The 17,758-nt window shown below is 39.7% G+C and overlaps 1 protein-coding gene across 4 annotated transcripts in view; it reads right to left on the bottom strand.

The window, feature by feature from the left end:
- KDM4C (lysine demethylase 4C) overlaps positions 1-17,758 on the bottom strand; it is a 157,005-nt gene that overhangs the window by 126,856 nt on the left and 12,391 nt on the right. For 3 of the 4 annotated variants that reach the window (XM_084791122.1, XM_084791125.1, XM_084791121.1), the window contains exon 3: positions 10,563-10,738. In XM_084791122.1, the coding sequence (XP_084647248.1) occupies positions 10,563-10,738 (176 nt within the window). Of the gene's footprint in view, positions 1-10,562; positions 10,739-17,758 lie in introns of those variants that run through there. The other variant, XM_084791123.1, reaches the window with a different exon arrangement.

The raw sequence follows: 17,758 nt of genomic DNA, 5'->3' as shown, positions 1-17,758 counted from the left end.
TTTATCTTCATCAGTAAGGCAAGAACATTCATAAAAATAAAATCAGTAAATGTCATTATTTTAGTTTTCAAAGTATTTCTAAAATATTTTATTAATTATATTAATTTATATATATATATATAAAAACAGAACATCTATGAAAAAACTGGGGCAGGGGGGAACGCCTTTATAAATCTCCAAAACAGCAAAAATAAAATATTCTGCAATTATTGGATTGGTACTACCTAGCATATTAATAACAGAAAAAAAAGAAGCCACTTATGTAGTTAGAATGGAAGAATAAACTAGCACAATCTTTTCATAACATAATTTCTCAACACATATCAAGTGAAAAGTACATACGCCCTTGATCTGAAATTTAGGAATTCATCTTACCAGCACAGAAATGCAGACAATGATGAATGAGGAGGTATACCGTAGCATAACTAGAAACACAATAGGTATGAGTTACTTTCCTATAGCTGTGATACAGTACTGTGACAAAAGCAACTTAAGGAAGAAAAGGTTCACTTTAGCAATGAAGCTTCAGATGGCTGGCTCATGAGCACTTACATTTAAGAATTAAAGAAAGACTAATCAATGCTCATTCTCAGCTCAGCATTCCTTTTTTTCCAATCCAGGATCACAGCCCATGCAATGGCACTATCCAGTTAAAGTAGGTCTTCCTATTTCAAATAATCTAATGTAAACCCTCACAGGCACGCCCAGAGTCCTGTCTTAGGTGATCCTAGATCCTGTCAATTTGACAATGAATATTAATTATCCGATTGAATAACCAGCAATTAATGATTAAAGTAAAAAAGGCAGATCTTCTATGTAATGACATTAAAATATTTCCACACTGAATATACCAGTTTAGAGATTATTGTGTGTACTGTAACTCCACTGATGATTTTTGTTTAGGTTAAATTTTTTTAAACTTGAAAACAAAACTCTGGAGCTAGGTACATAGCTCAGGTGGTAAACTGCATGTTATCGGACAGGCTGCCGGAGTTAACACAATCCCCAGAAGTGCATAAGTATGGCATGGCAATACATGCCTATAACCCCAGCACTTGGAAAATGGAAAGAAAGTCATAAATTTAAAAAATTTTTAAAAAGCTGTACCTCAGCTACATAAAGAATTCAAGACCAACCTAGTCTAGATAGCGATCCTGTCTCCCAAAAAAAGGACAAGGGAATGTATATGAAATTATTGGTATTAACAATTATCTTCTTGAACATGATGGTGCACACTTAAATTTTCAACATTCAAGAGGAAGAGGCATTAGGATCAAGAGCTGAAGGCCAATTTTTCTGCATAGCAAACTCAAGGCCTGCCTGACCTATATAAAATCCTATTTCTAGGGAGTAAAATGTATAAAGAAAGAGCTCAGTGGGTAAGAGTATTCTTGAAGAGGCCCCAAGTTTGACTCCTAGTACCTACAATGGGCAAATTACAATTGCCTGGAACTCTAGGTCTAGGGAATTGAACAACTCTGGCTTCCTTGGGTATTGGCACTGATGTGCACAAAGCCACACAGGAACACTCGCATAATTAAAATTAAAACAGTAACTCTTGATGGCAGACAGATAGCTTAGCCATTAAAGGCACTAGCTGTTTTTGCAAAGGACTGGGGTCTAATTCCCACTACCCATATGGTAGCTGACAACAGACTGTAAATCCAGTCCCAGAGGATCCAATACCCTCTTCTGGCTTCCGAAGCCACATATACATACATGCAAGCAAAACATTCATACACATAAAAGAATAAAAGTAAAAATAAATAAATAAATAAAATACATCTTTTTTAAAAAGTCCTCAATAGTTCCTGCCTCACAAATATCTGTAAGATATACTGGGCCAGAAGGCTGAAGAAGATGATCCAATATTACAGAGTTTTCTTCAGGCAGCAAACTGTCTCTGTCATATTTTCATTTTGGAAGCTGCTAACCTAAGTTTTGTTCCGTCCCAAGCCTCTGATGGGATTGAAAACCAGATAGTTTATTTAGTCTTACAACTAAGCTTAGTGTTTAGGGGTTAAGATGGTTTTGGGTGTAGACAGATGTTTTAAGTTGATAATGATGAGATATGATAGATATTGATTTACATTTAGACTCACCAAGATAGGAAAGATGTTTACTTAAGGTTGTCAAATACAAATATACAAAACACTATTGTTAGCATTCTGATTCAGTCCGCTTACCGGTGATGTCACTGCCTACCTGCCACGAGGGTGTGGCCCTGCCAAGGGCCATATAAAAGGACAAACCTCGATGTGGCTCTCTCTCTCTCCACTCTACCTGCTCTTTCCCTCTTTCTCTCTCTGGGGTACCCCTTCCCCCTTTCCTTCTCCCCCCACGCTCACTTAATAAACCTCATATAACATAATACCTGCTGCCAGGTACCTTGTATCTACCTCACTGCCTTAATTATTAAATATAACAACTATGAATGTAACATTTATATAATCCCTGATTGTTTAGTGGTTCTTCTTGCTGTATGTAGTTTATTTTATTTATGTGGAATAATATAAATGTATATTTTTAAAAGAAATATAATAGTTATCTTTCCCAAAATAAAGAAATGCACTTGTCTGAATTATTTGGATTTTAAGCAATAATATTGTCAAAAAAGAGCCAATGAAGCTCAACTTGACACGATATAGAATCAGTGAAATGGTAAATCTCTGGGTAGGTCTGTGAGAGATTACTTAAAATAAACTGAATAGGAAGACTTATCCTAAATGTGGAAAGTTCCATCCTGGACTGAGTAAGAAACAGAGAAGAGCAACAACTTTCCCCGCAGGGCTCTTTGCTCCTGACTATGGACTACCATTGCTTCCTGCTTCTGCTGGCTTAACTTTCCCAGCCACAATCGACTATATCCTCTGGAACTTTAAATCAAATAACCTCTTCATAAAAGAAACTTTGTCCACTAACCCAAGTGTAGTCCTGGAAGCTTCTAGTCTCCATACAATCTGACCTAGGCCTAGAATGTTTTCAACTTCTGAAACTTACTGCTCAATAAGCTCACTCTCCTTTCTTGTTTCTACTGAGCTCGGCGCTGGCTGGTTCAGCTCAGCTGTTCCAGCTCAAACTCTTCTCCCAGCTGACTTGTTCAACCTGGCTTTTCTCTCAGCCTCTAAATTGCTGTTTGGTTTCAAAATAATTCCAGCAGTCTTTTCGAATCTTCTGGCTCATTCTCATTCTCTGGCTCATTCTGTCTTCACCTATGTTCTCTCTGCAACCTGTATCTCTGCTACTATCCCAGTAAAACTGCCCCCTCCCTCTTCCCCACCTCCCCCCGCCAGCACTGTCCCTTGAAAGGCCAACTCCATGACAGGCTTCGGTTTCTTGCTAGGCCTAAGATCACATTCCTCAGAAGTGAGAAGAACCTCAGAAAAAGGGGCAATTACAGATGGCCAAGACATCTGACCACCTTATCTGCCGCACCCCCTACCCCTGACTCAGCCCTAGCCTATCCCAACAGAGGTCACATAGCCTCCATAGATTCCTGTCAGTCCTGATCAGAGGCTCGTAGCCTCCACAGGCACAAGCCAATCCCAATCAAGGACACATAGCCATAGTAGAAACTACTGTTTCTGACCTTAAAAGAAGCCTGCAAGCTCTAATTTTATATAAGTGAATAACCTTTGCATGCTGGAATTCTCTGCAGAATAAACACTCTTTGTTGTTTGCATACTACTTGAGTCTTCTTCAGTGAGTTTCGGACCTCACAAAGTAGCTTCCCTTTCCTCTCTCTTCTCAGGAGAATTGGGTGTACCCTATTCTGTCAAATCTTTCTTAGATTCCTCACTTTTCTGCCATTCAAGTAAACATCACTTTCAAAAAGGAGTGCTTCTTTCTACAAACTAACTTTACCTTCATTGTTTGGGATTAAAGGCACATACCACCATGCCTAAGCCTTTCTTTACCTGATACTTGCTCTATACCAGGCTGGCCTTAGACTCAGATCTGCTTGCCTTTGTCTCCTGGACTAAAGGGTGTTGTGTTTCAGCCGAATCACACAGACTTAGAATGTCTTTGGATGTTGATCTTGTGCCAGAGCAACCATGTTCTGAATTAAAATTCCTCTTCTACACCTCTTCCTTAATTTAACTTTTGTCAGGGTATTCTGTCACAGCAACAAGACAAGTAACTAAAACAGATACCTTTTTTAAAAAAAGAAAGAAAATAAGCAAAGAAATGAATTCAGAAAATAAGAAAGCAAAGCTAAAAAAGGAAGGAAGGTCTAGCAGAAGCAGAAATTCCTTTGAAGCACAATGGATGGTTTTAATTACATACAAAATAATGGACATCTATATTCACAATATTGGGAAAAAAGTAGTTATCTATCTATAGAAAGGTTAAAAACATAATTTGGTTAGTGTATCTGAAATACAAGACAATTTACTGACTTTCCTAGAAAACAGCAATCTCACTCCATAGACAAAACAAAGAGAGCATGAAAGGATTGTTAACTTTACATCATTTTACAAATTCTATTAATAGGTTACAGGTGTATCTGGGAATCTAGGAAGAATCTAAACAAGACAACCAGAAATCACTGTCAGGGGTTGACGAGATGGCTCAGCAGTAAAAAGCATTTGATGCTCTTCCAGAGGACTCAGGTATGATTCCACTGACCCATATTGCAGCTCATAACTGTAACTCCAATTCCAGGAATACAATGCCATCATCTGGCCTCTGCAGCCATCACACACATACATGACATGAACAACACGCAGAGTATTTTAATTTACTATCAGTATCTGTGAATATATGCCATGTGTGTGGGTCCTCTTGGAGTCCTGAAGAAGGTATCCGATTCCATGGAACTAAAGTTACAGGTAGTTTGGATCCATTCAGCATGGATGCTGGGAACTGAACTCAAATCCTCTGAAAAAGCCGTATGTGCACTTCAGCACTATAGAATCTGTCACTGTATACCTAATCGAGAGTTCTTTTAACCCTGAATGCTATAATAATAAAAAAAAAAACTTAAGTTTGACATCATTAATTGATGTTAAAGTTTTACATCATTAAGTGTTTGAAATGCATATTGACATTAGCTAGAAGTGAGCACTTTCAGTAAACAGTACCAGGATCCTCTGAATACTATCTCCACAGCCTATCCCTAATACATAGCCAAACCATCACAGTTGTTCCAAATGTCAATTCACTCAAAACTGCCGCAATAATACATTCTCAGAACTTTTCATTCATTTAAAAGTGGGACTCATGACCAGGCTCCTCCTGCCTTGGCAACCCTAGAACTGTTAAATACAGGTAAGAGCCACCGCACACACCAAGGTGTATGCAAAAGCTAAATAACCCTGGGCAGAGAGCTAAATTTCTCTGGAACTTGACTATAGCTCTACAAAATAGAAATTATGTCTTTGGGACTAGACTGATTAGAGCCTCACTTGCTATCAGGGGCCTTGTTATCATGATGGCAGACCCAGGTATATTACTTGTGCTCTCCTCCCTCCCCCCCCCCATCCCCACTCCTCCGCCCTCCTTCTCCACTCCAGTTGTCTATGTATGCCACCTCCCCTCCTTCTCTACTCTAGTTGCCTATGCTACAGCCCCCGCCTTGGCCCTCAACCTCAGAGTGAGGTCCACTCTGGCGAGCTCTCTGAACCGTAGCATACCTGCATCCTCTCCAGACCTCAGAATCAATCTAGTCAGTCCTGCCTGTGCTGTTCCCACTTCCCAAGTTTGGTATGATAATACCTTGTGTGTTTGCCCAGTCTAATCAGTCACTGCCAGTGCCTTTCCCCTCAGGCTTGGCACTGTTCCTATACCCTATATACCATGTGCATTAATCTAGTCTAGTAAGTTCCACTGTATCCTAGCCAGGATCCACTCTATCCAACCTAGAGGTATACACCAAGTCCCACATCTATACAAGGAACCAGTCTGGGGAATGCATTAAAGCTCATTTGCCTATGCAATGCACATCCCTGAAGCTTTGCCTCAGACACACAACCTGAACACAGGCCCAACCTGAGGCAGTCCAAACCTCACATCAGACACACAACAAAAGAAGTCCACCTGCCCAGGTCATAATGATAAAAAGCCTCAACATGAAAATCCAACATATAAGCCAGGTGAGGTGGTGCACACCTTTAATCTCAGCACTCGGGAGGCAGAGGCAGGCCAATCTCTGAGTTCAAGGCCAGCCTGGTCTACAAAGCAAGTCCAGGACAGTCAGGGCTGTTACACACAAAGGCCATGTCTTGAAAAACTAAAAAAAAAAAAAAAAATCCAGTATATATCATCCACATAAATCCACCAGTCCTACAGACATGTTCTCCAATGAAAGTTCCCTACAAAAACCCCAGGACATGGAACTTAAATTTCTTCAAGGAATTAATTTTTTTTTTTTTGATTAAGCCATTTTAGGACACAGACAGCTCAAACTTAATGAGAATAGCCACCAATAAACACCTAAACAAAGTTCAAGAAACAAAGATACAGGTAAATAAAATGAATAATTCAGAATTTGAAAATAAAAGTGATTGAATAAAATGAAAATGGAATTGCAAAACTCAATAACCCAATCGGAAAACTAAAATGAAAACCTAAGAAAACTGGATTAAGTAGAAGAAAGAATGTCTAGACTTGAAAGAAAAAAAAAATCGTCAACAAGATCGAAAAAAAGACTTCCCCAAATTATGTAAAATCACTGGACAGTGGTGGCGCACCCTTCAATCCCAGCACTTGGGAGGCAGAGGCAGGCGAATCGCTGTGAGTTCAAGGCCAGCCTGGTCTACAAAGTGAGTGAGTCCCCAAGACAGTCAAGGCTACACAGAGAAACCCTGTCAAGAAAAAAACAAAAATTTTAAAAAAAAATTAAGTAAAATCACACACGTACAGATGCAGGAAGGATACAGAAGACCAATAGGCAGGACCAGAAAGGAAATTTCCCACACCATAGCATAATTAAAATGCTAAATATACAAAATACATAGAGTATTGAAAATGCAAAAAGGAAGGAAGGAAGGAAGGAAGGAAGGAAGGAAGGAAGGAAGGAAACATTTAGCTTGTTTCTAGATGGAAATTTGAAAAGGGAATAAAACCTGGAGTAATGCGTTCTAAAACACCAGAGATGCCAGCCTGACTACTATACCCAGCAAAACTGTCTGCCACAAATGAAGAACAAAAATAATTTCCACAATATCAAGAGGTTGAAAGAATTCACATCAGCCAGCCACAGTGGTGCACACATTTTGTTCCACCACTCAGAAAACCGAGGCAGACATAGCCATCTCTACGAATTCAAGGCCATCCTGGTCAAAATGCAGATCAGCAAAGGCTACATGAGACACTGTCTCAAAATAATTATTGTTACATTATTATTATTCATGTCCACCAAACAAGCCCTACAAAAAATACCTGAAGCAATACCTCTGAGAGAAGAGAGGAATAAGCATAGTGAAAACTAAAAAGAAACCAAATGAAGTTGTAATTATTGAAACAGAAAATACTAATACAATTAAGAACACAAACAATGCTGGGCATGGTGGTGAATGCCTTTAATCCCAGTACTCAGAGCCAGAGGCAGGAGGATCACTGTGATTTCAAGGGCCAGCATGATCTACAAAATGAGTCCAAGACAGCCAAGGCTAACACAGAGAAACTCTGTCTCACAAAAAAACCAAAAACAAACAAAAAAACCCACAAACAAAATAAAGTTACTGCAATCAACATGCACCTTCCAATACTAACTTTAAATATACATAGCATCAATTCCCCAATCAAAAGGCAAACAAAGGTCACCTGAATGAGTAAGAAACAAAATCCTTCTTTCTGTTGCATACAACAAAGTAATTATTACAGCTTTAATAATAGGCAATACCTTAAAGTAGACGGTTGGAAAATGTACTCCAAGAAAAAGAGACGAGGAAGCAAGTAAATGCCCCTACCTTAATAGTCAACAAAATAAACTTGAAATTAAAACTACCCAGAAGAGATAAAGGACATTTCAGTTTAATCAATGGAAAAATTAAGCAAGAAATCACAATCTTAAGAATTTATTAACCAAACTCTAATGTACCAAATTTCATAAAAAGCATACTACTAAAATTAAAAACATAAAATTGTCAGGTAAATTAATAGAACTAAAAGTGTTACACTGAATGAGGTTACCCAGACCCAGAAAATACAAACAAAGAATGTTGTTATTTTTCTGCAGCTATAGCTCCAAAACTGAAAGAAAGGGGACTAAATAACAGTAAGGATGTTTGAAAAAGCCGTAGGGAATCATAATATTTATTTTTACCTAAAATCACAGAGAGAGAGAGAGAGAGAGAGAGAGAGAGAGAGAGAGAGAGAGTGTGTGTGTGTGTGTGTGTGTGTGTGTGTGTGTGTGTAGTATGTTCCAATCAAGAGCCATAAACTAAGCTGGGTGCTCATGCACGTCTTTAATCCCAGCACTCCGGAGGCAGAGAAGGAAGGATCACTGTGAGTTTGAGACCAGCCTGGTCTACAAAATGAGTCCAGGATAGTCAAGGTTACACAGAGAAACCCTGTCTCGAAAAAAATAAAAAATAATCATAAAAAGAGCCGTAAACTAATTAGCAGCAACCCCACTGCCAAACATGAGAAACTCCTTTCCAGTTGTTGTTCAGAGAAGTCAAGTAGCTCCCAAACAACACAGGTTGCTACTATTGCCCTTGGTAACCTCACAAAGAGTGAAAGTAAGTCTCTGCTGTTGACACCATGTTCTTGGAGGAATCTGAGTTGCAGCTTACCCAGAAGTATCCCCTGAAGAACAGCTTTCCTAAGACCACCTAATACTCAGAAACACTGTTGAAAAAGGTAAAGATTCTAAGAGCAAAGGACAAGGATATCTCCTGCAAAATTGTGTCTTTTTTTTTCACACAGGGTTTCTCTGTGTACACACACACACACACACACACACACACACACACACACACACACGTATATCCGTATGCGTGATAATTAAAGAGGACATAAGTTTGAGAGGGAGTGGGAAAGATAAAAGAGTAGCTGAAGGCAGGAGAAGAGGAAATGATGAAAACAGAATACACATATTTGTAATTTAAACATGTGTAATATTTTAATTAAAAAATAGAATAAGATAGGAATCAAGCAGAGGAGGAACCTGGAGGCAGGACTAAACAAAGGCCATGGAGGAACACTGCTTCCTGACTTACTCCTTGGTCTTCAATGCTTGCTCAGCCTGCTTTCTTACATAATATAGGACCACCAGCCTAGGAGTGTCATCATCCACAGTAGCCTGGATCCTCCCCATCAATCATTAACCAAGAAAATGTCCTACAGACTTACTTACAGACCATCTGATGGAGGCAAGTTCCCAATTCTAGCTTGTGTCAGTCATATTGACAAAAAACTAAGCAGCACAGCATCTTAACACTATAATCATTATGAAAAAGATTAATCAAAACCTAGAGGAAGCTGGGCATGGTGGCACATACCTTTAATTCCAGCACAGTAGGCAGAGGCAGGCGAATCTCTGAGTGTTCGAGGACAGCCTGGTCTACAAAGCAAGTCCAGGACAGCCAGGACTACAAGAAAAACCTTGTCTCGAAAAACAAAAAAACCTAGAAGAAAATTGACTTTGAAAAGAAAATTCAATCTAGAAACTGTTCAAACAATTCCTAATTATTAAAATGTATAACTAAGCTCTCTCTACTCTTACCTCTCTCCCCTTCTACTTGCTCTACCCTCTTACTTTTTCTCTCCCTCTTCTCTCTCTGGGGTACCCCTCCCCCCTTTCCTTCTCTCCCAATACTCACGTAATAAACCTCATATAATATTTATAAAAAAGTATAACTAAAAAGAAAACAAACTGGACTGTGCATGGTGGCACATTCTTGTAATCCCAGCACCTGGGAGGCACAGGAAGGCGGATCACTGTGAGTTCAAGGTCAACCTGGTCTACAAAGTAAGTCAAGGACAGCCAAGGCTACACAGGAAAACCCTGTCTCGAAGAAAAAAAAAAAAAGAGAGAGACCCAACTATGTCTAAAAATCTTTAAACTACAGAATACCAAGAAATATATATTGTTATTAAGTAAATGTTTATTACACTTACCTAATGATTTCTAAAACTTCAAAAGTAGTTTTGATGTCATACCTATTGATCCATTCAATTTATGTAGTAAAAATACCTATGATAGCTCAGATTACACTATATTCAGTGACAAACGAACTAGACAATGTCTCCTGCATAGCAATTTTCAGAGAAAAAGAATCACTCTATAATCAAGTCATCTCAGTTAAACAGATACCCTAGCCAGGTATGGTGGTACACGCCTTTAATCCCAGCACTCAGGGGAGGCAGAGGCAGGAGGATCTTTTGTGAGTTCAAGGCCAACCAGATCGACAAAGAGAGTTCCAGGACAGCCAAGGCTACATAGAGAAACCCTGTCTCAAAAAACAAAAACAAAACAAAACAAGAAACCAGAGATGAGGACTATAGATGAAGGCAGCTCCTTCTTTTCATTACAGCTGCTCAGCCTACTTGGCTTGTGGCCATGCTCACATACCTCTTTGTAAGAAATACAAATATAAACTCAGTCGACTCACTTGCTACTGTTAGCCAGCTGCCTGAACTCCTTCACAGTCATGGCTTTTTTCTGGATGTTGTATTGAGTAAACAGTCCCGACTGCCCTGTGACCATCTGCTGAATTGGTGCTGGGATAAGCAAATTATCAATGTCATCATAGCACTGTCTTGGCTTCCATTCCTTAGGAGGAATCACCTAAAAACAAAACAAAATATTAACTTGAAACTATTCCAGCCTAAGTATTAGATATCTTTTATTTTTCAAAGGAACACAAATTTAACACTTTCTAAACACCTCTGTAACAAAAGTACTATAAAAACTCATGAAACCCACACCTGTATCCCCAGTACCCAGGAGGCAGAGCAGGTTGATCTTTGTTAGTTCAAGACCACCATAGTCTACAAAGCAAGTCGAGGACACCCAGGGCTACACAGAGAAACCCTATCTGGGAGGTGGGGCGAGGGAACCACATGAAGACTTTGCAGTAAGGAAATGTGATTCCTAACAACAAAATTCACTGACTACCCACTACATTCAAAATCACACTTATATTGCCCATTTTCGGTGTTACTCCTAACAACTGATTTTACTTTATAAGATTTTAAAACATACAGAATAACTGAGGGTAAAAGAGCTAAAAAGACAGGCTGTGGCCGAGTATCATGGCACATGCCTTTAATCCCAGCACTAGGGAAGCAGAGACTAGCAGATCACTGTGAGTTCAAAGCCAGCCTGGTCGACAAAGTGAGTCCAGGACAGCCAAGGCTACACAGAGAAACCCTATCTCTCAGGGGGTGGGGGAGGGAGGACACAGAGACAGGCTGTGATGTCAGATGTAATACCATGTCACTGTTACCCCTCAATATTACGACTGAAAGACAGTACTCTTACAGAAAATGAAAATGAATGATTAGAAATCAAACATTGGGGGGGGGGGGCTGGAGAGATGGTTCAGTGGTTGAGAGGACCCAGGTTCAATTCCCAGCACCCACATGGCAGCTCACAACTGTCTCTATCTATAAGATATGACACCCACACACAGACATACAAGCAGGCAAAACACCAATGCACATAAAATAAAAATAATTATTTTTTAAAAATCAAAACAGGTAGGTGTTCATGCGCTCCTTTAATCCCAGCAGTCAGAAAGCAGAGGTAGGCAGTTCTTTATGAGTTCAAAGCCAGCCTGGTCTATAGAAGGAGTTCCTAAACATCCAAGGTTACACAGAGAAATCCTGGGTTGGAAAAAAAAAAAAAAAAGGAAGGAAAGAAAGATATAACAAGCATGCACAAAGCCTGAGGTTCTAGCTCCAGTACTACATAAAACTGGCACAGTAGTACATGCCTGTAATGTCAACACTCAGACAATGGTAGCATTCTTCCGTGCACAGCAAGGTCAAAGCCAGCCTGAGATACAAGAGATCTTGTCTCAAAAGTAAAACATAAAAATAGCAGCTTAAGAAATGTCTCAGTGGAATAGAACACTTAACTGCTTTTATAGAAGACTTCCATTGTCCAAATGGCAGTTCATACTTCCTGTAACTGAGTTCTGGAGGATTCAATGCCCTCCTCTGACCTCTGAGGTCTCCTACACACAAGTGGCACACATACCTTCAAGCTGCCATCAGAGTTTAATCCCTGGAATTCTTACTAGAAAGATAAAAAGGACTTCCAAGGTTATCTGACCTCTGTATGTATATACTCACACTCACATCACACACAATGATTAAAAAATAAATAAATAAATAAATAAAATTTTCAAAATAAAAATGAGTAAATAATAAAACAAGTAAATTTGTTTCCCAGGACTATTTTTTCTCAAAAACATTCCTTTAATATTAATGTTTGTTTTATTTTATGTGTGTGCTGTCTATATGTATGCATGTGTACCTCACGAACGTCTGGTGTCCTTGGACTTAAAGATGATTGTATACTACTATGTGGCACTGGGAACTACATTCTGGACATCTGCAAGAACAGCAAGTGTTTTTTACCACTAAGCCACCACTCCAGCAGCCAGAAATATAATTGAAGAATTTTATTTTCTTTTTCTTTTTTTTTCTTTCTTTCTTTCTTTCTTTCTTTTTTTTTTTTTTTTTTTTTTTTTTTGGTTGTTATTGTTGTTGAGGCAGGGTTCCCTGTGTAACTCTGGCTGTCCTGGACTTGCTTTGTAGACCAGGCTGGCCTCGAATTCACTGCAACCCACCTCCCAAGTGCTGGGGTTACAGGTGTGCACCACCAGCCCAGCTCAATTTAAGTATTTTTCTAAAGATAAGGAACAAAGTATAAAGTAAAATTAAAGTGAGTACAAAGTTAAACCTACCAGTTATAAGTTTGAGGCCAATTTGGTCTACATAATCAATTCCAGGCCAGATGTGTATACACAGAAAACTCTGCCTTTAAAAAAAGCTGGGTGGTGGTGGCACAGGACTTTAATCCCAGCACTCGGGAGGCAGGGGCAGGTGGATCTCTGTAAGCTCGAGGCCAGCCTGGTCTACAAAGTGAGTCCAGGTCAGCCAAGATAACAGAGAAACCTTATCTCAAAAAACTTAAAAAAAAAAAAAAATCAAAGTAGCATCTTTACATTTAGTGAGTTAAAGCAAAGGAACCCTGTTCTTTTATATATATCTTCCTGAGTATTTCAAAACAGAATAAATATTTTTTCAATCATTCTCCAAACCCTGCCATTTCCAGCTAAAATATACATGTCCACTACATACTTTGAAGTCAGATGCTATCTACAAACCAGCAAAGGAAGGACAATGTTTCTTCTCTCTTCAGGTGCAAACACACACAAACACACACAAACACACACACACACACACACACACACACACACACACACTGAACTAATCTGAAATCATACTCACTACTATTGGAAGTAACTCAAACATTAAGACAAATCCATTAAATGTTGTCAATAATACTTAACAAAGAACCACAGGGTACCTTTGTCCCCCTAAAGAAAGTCCCCAGAAAACAAAACACCTACATCTCTGTAGTACGGATTTTTAACCAAGTAATGTGGTTTACTGGAGTTCTGTTCACTTGAAACTACTCCAATAGTCAGAATAAGAAAGACTAGAGTAAACATAACTCATGTAACTATGAAAATAAAGCAAAAAAAAAAAAAAGATTAGAAACAAGCAAGTCAACTGTTATCCTAGTATTACTAAATGTTGTTATAGAACTCTGCCTTCGTCATGTTAAGGGAGGGCTACACTGGACTCAGTTGTGTTGCTAATTCTCATTAATATATTGTTACACACTGTCATAGTTGTACTCAGTGTTCCTGCAGCTCCCATGTGAGGGTAGCTGCTGTCTCCTATCTACTTATTAAACATATCGCCGTGCCACCAGACAGTAAGTATAGTAATCTCAGTGGACCAAGGGATGTTTTCAAGAAACAAAAAGGGGACCAAGAGCTTCATACAAAGCTCAAATAATGAACACAGTGTAGTGACATACATCCCATCACCCCAACACTCAATGATGAAAGGAGAACAACCAGAAGGTCAGAGGTGTCCAGACTATTTATTCTGGGATATATGAGAAATCTGTTTCAGAAAGGAAAAAACAGAGATAGACAGACAGACAGGCAGACAGGCAGGCAGGAAGATAGACAGACATATCTGGAGAGAAATACAGATAGACAGATAGACAGACAGACATGCAGGCAGGCAGGCAGATAGACAGACATATCTGGAGAGAAATGAGGGAGTGTTCTCCAGCTTCTCTCCATGCATATAAAGCCCAAATTCTTGATAATGCATTACATATCATTACATGTTCATACTCTGTGTGTGCCAAATGACCCTGAAAAAAATAACACCTTGTGTTCAACTAAAGAATGATTCCCCGACCTCTACCTCAAAAGGTAATCTGAGAGTTTTGATTTACCAAAACTGAAAAAACAAATTGTAAACAACTTTTTTGTTTGTTTTGTTTTTTGAGACATGATTTCTCTGTGTAACAGAGCCCAGACTGGCTGTCCTGACTGGTAGACCAGGCTGTCACAGAGGTCAGCCAGCCTCTGCCTCCCAAGTGTTGGGATTAAAGGCGTGTGCCACCACCGCCAGGCCAAATTCTAAACAACTTCTACCCTTACTTATTCTGAGTATGAGGCGTGGGAGGGGAGGGGAGACATGGGAAGTGCACAGCACAAACACGGAAGTCAGAGGACAGGAAAACCACTGGCAGCAGCCACATAAACAAAAGGAATGGCCTCTGGGGATAAAATGACACAAACAGTGAAGAACCGGGTCACAAACAGCTTCAAGTATGGATCAGGACATCTTGTACTCCAATTCCTGTAGTTCTTAAGTTCTCTGTTCAGCTAACAATTGTCCACACTGTTTGACCTTCACAACAGATATGGAAAGTCCACAAGTCCAATGAAATAGATCAGTTTAGCAACAACAGGCTCTGCACGGCTCAAGCATTTATATAATGACTGACTACAGAAAATTAAATCACAAACAATATCTAAGCATTAACAAGCTGATATACAACCAAAAAAAAGTTTTCTAGGGAAAGTTTTCAATTAAGGTATATTTCTATTATGCTTTAAAAGGATGCATCTCCTGGTGTAGATAAGGAGATAGATTATAGAACTGCTCCTTCGAAGCTCTAAATATGATCTATGATCTGAAACTGCAATGTAGTCTTTGGCACCTTACTGAACACTCCTATGATCCTAAGCATATCATTTACCTTTATTGGCTTTTTGGGTTTTTTTTTTAAATTAGTTTATTCAGATTACATCTCAATTGTTTTCCCCTCACTTTTATCCTCCCATTCCTCGACCTTTTGGTTTTTCGAGACAGGGTTTCTCTGTGTAGCCTTGGCTGTCCTAAACTCACTTTGTAGACCAGACTGGCCTCAAACTCACTGTGATCTGCCTGCCTTGAGTGCTGGGATTATAGGCGTGTGCCACTGTGCCTGGCTTTACGATTATTTTTTAAATATATGAGATATATATTTAAATATGTATATATGAACATACTCAAAGATGGCTTCTCTTTTTAACTGTTCTAAGCTGCCAACAGCTCTTCACCAGATAAGCACACTGTTCCTAATAAGACTTCCTGTTGGAAACCTACCCTTAACACCAAACTCATTTTTCACATAGAAACCAACATAACAAAAGAACACTACAAGTAAACATCTACTACATCTTCCTTCCCAACTTTAATGGTTAAAATGGATTGCCAACTTGACAGAAGTCACCAAGGAGACAGATTTAGATGGTTATTACAGAGATGTAAAGATCCACCCTAAATGTGGACTATGATTTTTAACTATATAAAAAGTAGAAAGCAAAGTGGGTTTATGGTGATGCATGCCTTTAATCCCAACACTTGGGAGCCAGAGGCAGAAGGATCACTGTGAGTTCGAGGCCAGCCTGGTCTACAGAGTGAGTCTGAGACAGAAAAGACTACACAGAGAAACCCTGTCTCAAAAAAAAAAAACAAAAATAAAAAACAAGTTCCAGCCTCCATAATGTAGAAGCACTGTGACCAGCTGCCTCAAATCCCTGACACTATGATGGACTGAACTCTAAAACAACCAAAATAAGCCATTCCTTCCTTAAATTATTTTCTTAGAGTAATCCATGCACTTTAAGACCATGTTTGTTTCTACTGCAAGTAGAATAAATCCCAATGCATTAACTTGGTGGGGTGTAATCACAGCACTTAGCAAGTTTGAAACCAGCCTTAGCTACGAAAGACCCTGTCTTTAAAGGGAAAAAAAAAAAATTAATAGGGTGAGCTGCAAAAATGGTTCAGCAGCTAAGAGCACTTGCTGCTCAATCATATGGACCACATTTCAAATCCTATGACCTCTACTGGGTGGATGGCAATACCTGTAACTACAGCTCTAAATGATCCAAATCCCTTTTCTAGACTCCATAAGGCACATGTGCAGCCTACACACACACACACACACACACACAAATGCATGAGTGGGGGTCAGAGGACAACCTAGGGTGTTGTCCTGACATTTTGGTTTTTTTAGACAGGGTTTCTCTGTGTAGCCTTGGCTGTCTTGGACTCACTTTGTAGACCAGGCTGGCATCGAACTCACAGCGATCCACCTGCCTCCACCTCGCAAAAGCTGGGATTAAAGGAGTGCGTTACAACACCCAGCTTTTGTCTTTGAATCTTACCTCCCATTCTTGACACAAGGTCTCTGTGGTGGTTTTTGAGTAGGAGTGGACTCCATAGACTCATATATTTGAATGCTTGGCCCAAAGGGAGGTGTAGCCTTGTTGCAGTAGGTTGGACTTTTTGGAGGAAGTGTGTCACCGTGGGGTAGGCTTTGAGATCTCAGAAACTTTAAGCCCAGGCTCACTGGCTCACTGTTCTTTGCCTGAGGATCCAGATGTAGTAGAACTCTCTCGTTCTCCAGCACCATGTCTGCCTGCTCACAATGCAGACTTGCCATGACAATAACGGACTGAATGTCTAAAACTGTGAGCCAGCTCCAGTTAAATGTTTTCCTTTATAAGCGTTGCCATGGTCGTGATGTCTCTTTGCCACCTTCTATGCCAGGCTAAGTGGCCACAAGTCTTCATACGCCACCAGAAGGCTGGGATTACAATAGATATAATATTGGCCAGGTTTTTGTTTGGTTGGTTGGTTGGATTGGTTTGGTTTGGTTTGGGGTTTTTGTTGTTGTTGTTGTTTTGGTTTGGTTTTTTGTTTTGCTTTGTTTTGTTTTTCGAGATTGGATTTCTCTGTGTAGCCTTGGCTGTCCTGGACTTGCTTTGTAGAGCAGGCTGACCTCGAACTCATAGTGACCTGCCTATTGGGCAGTTTTTATGTGGTTTCTGGAGATTGAATTTAGGTCTTCACATCTTGACTAGCAAATGTTTTACCTACTGAGCCATGTCACCAACCTGGACTCTTTCACCCTAATATTTTTATGTCTAAAATAGAAGCTTCATGGAAGCAAAGACTGGCTCTACTTTATCTGCATGCCCTCCACCAAGGCAATGACACAGCAGTCACTTCACGTTTGAACAAACCAAATAACTAAGGTCTAGCAATATAGTTCATTGGAAAAAGCGCTTACCCCAGCCAGGTGTGGTGCCTCACACATTTAATCCCAGCACTGGAGAAGCAGAGGCAAGCAGATCTCTGAGCTCGAGGCCAGCCTTGTCTACAAAGAGTTCCAGGACAGCCTGGACTACACAGTGAAACCCTGTCTCAA

The sequence above is a fragment of the Acomys minous genome (assembly GCF_964271855.1).
Source record: "Acomys minous genome assembly, chromosome: 1".
NCBI classification, from domain to species: domain Eukaryota; kingdom Metazoa; phylum Chordata; class Mammalia; order Rodentia; family Muridae; genus Acomys; species Acomys minous.
The sequence above is the reverse complement of the archived record's forward strand: the minus strand, read 5'-3'. Positions and strand labels throughout refer to the sequence as shown.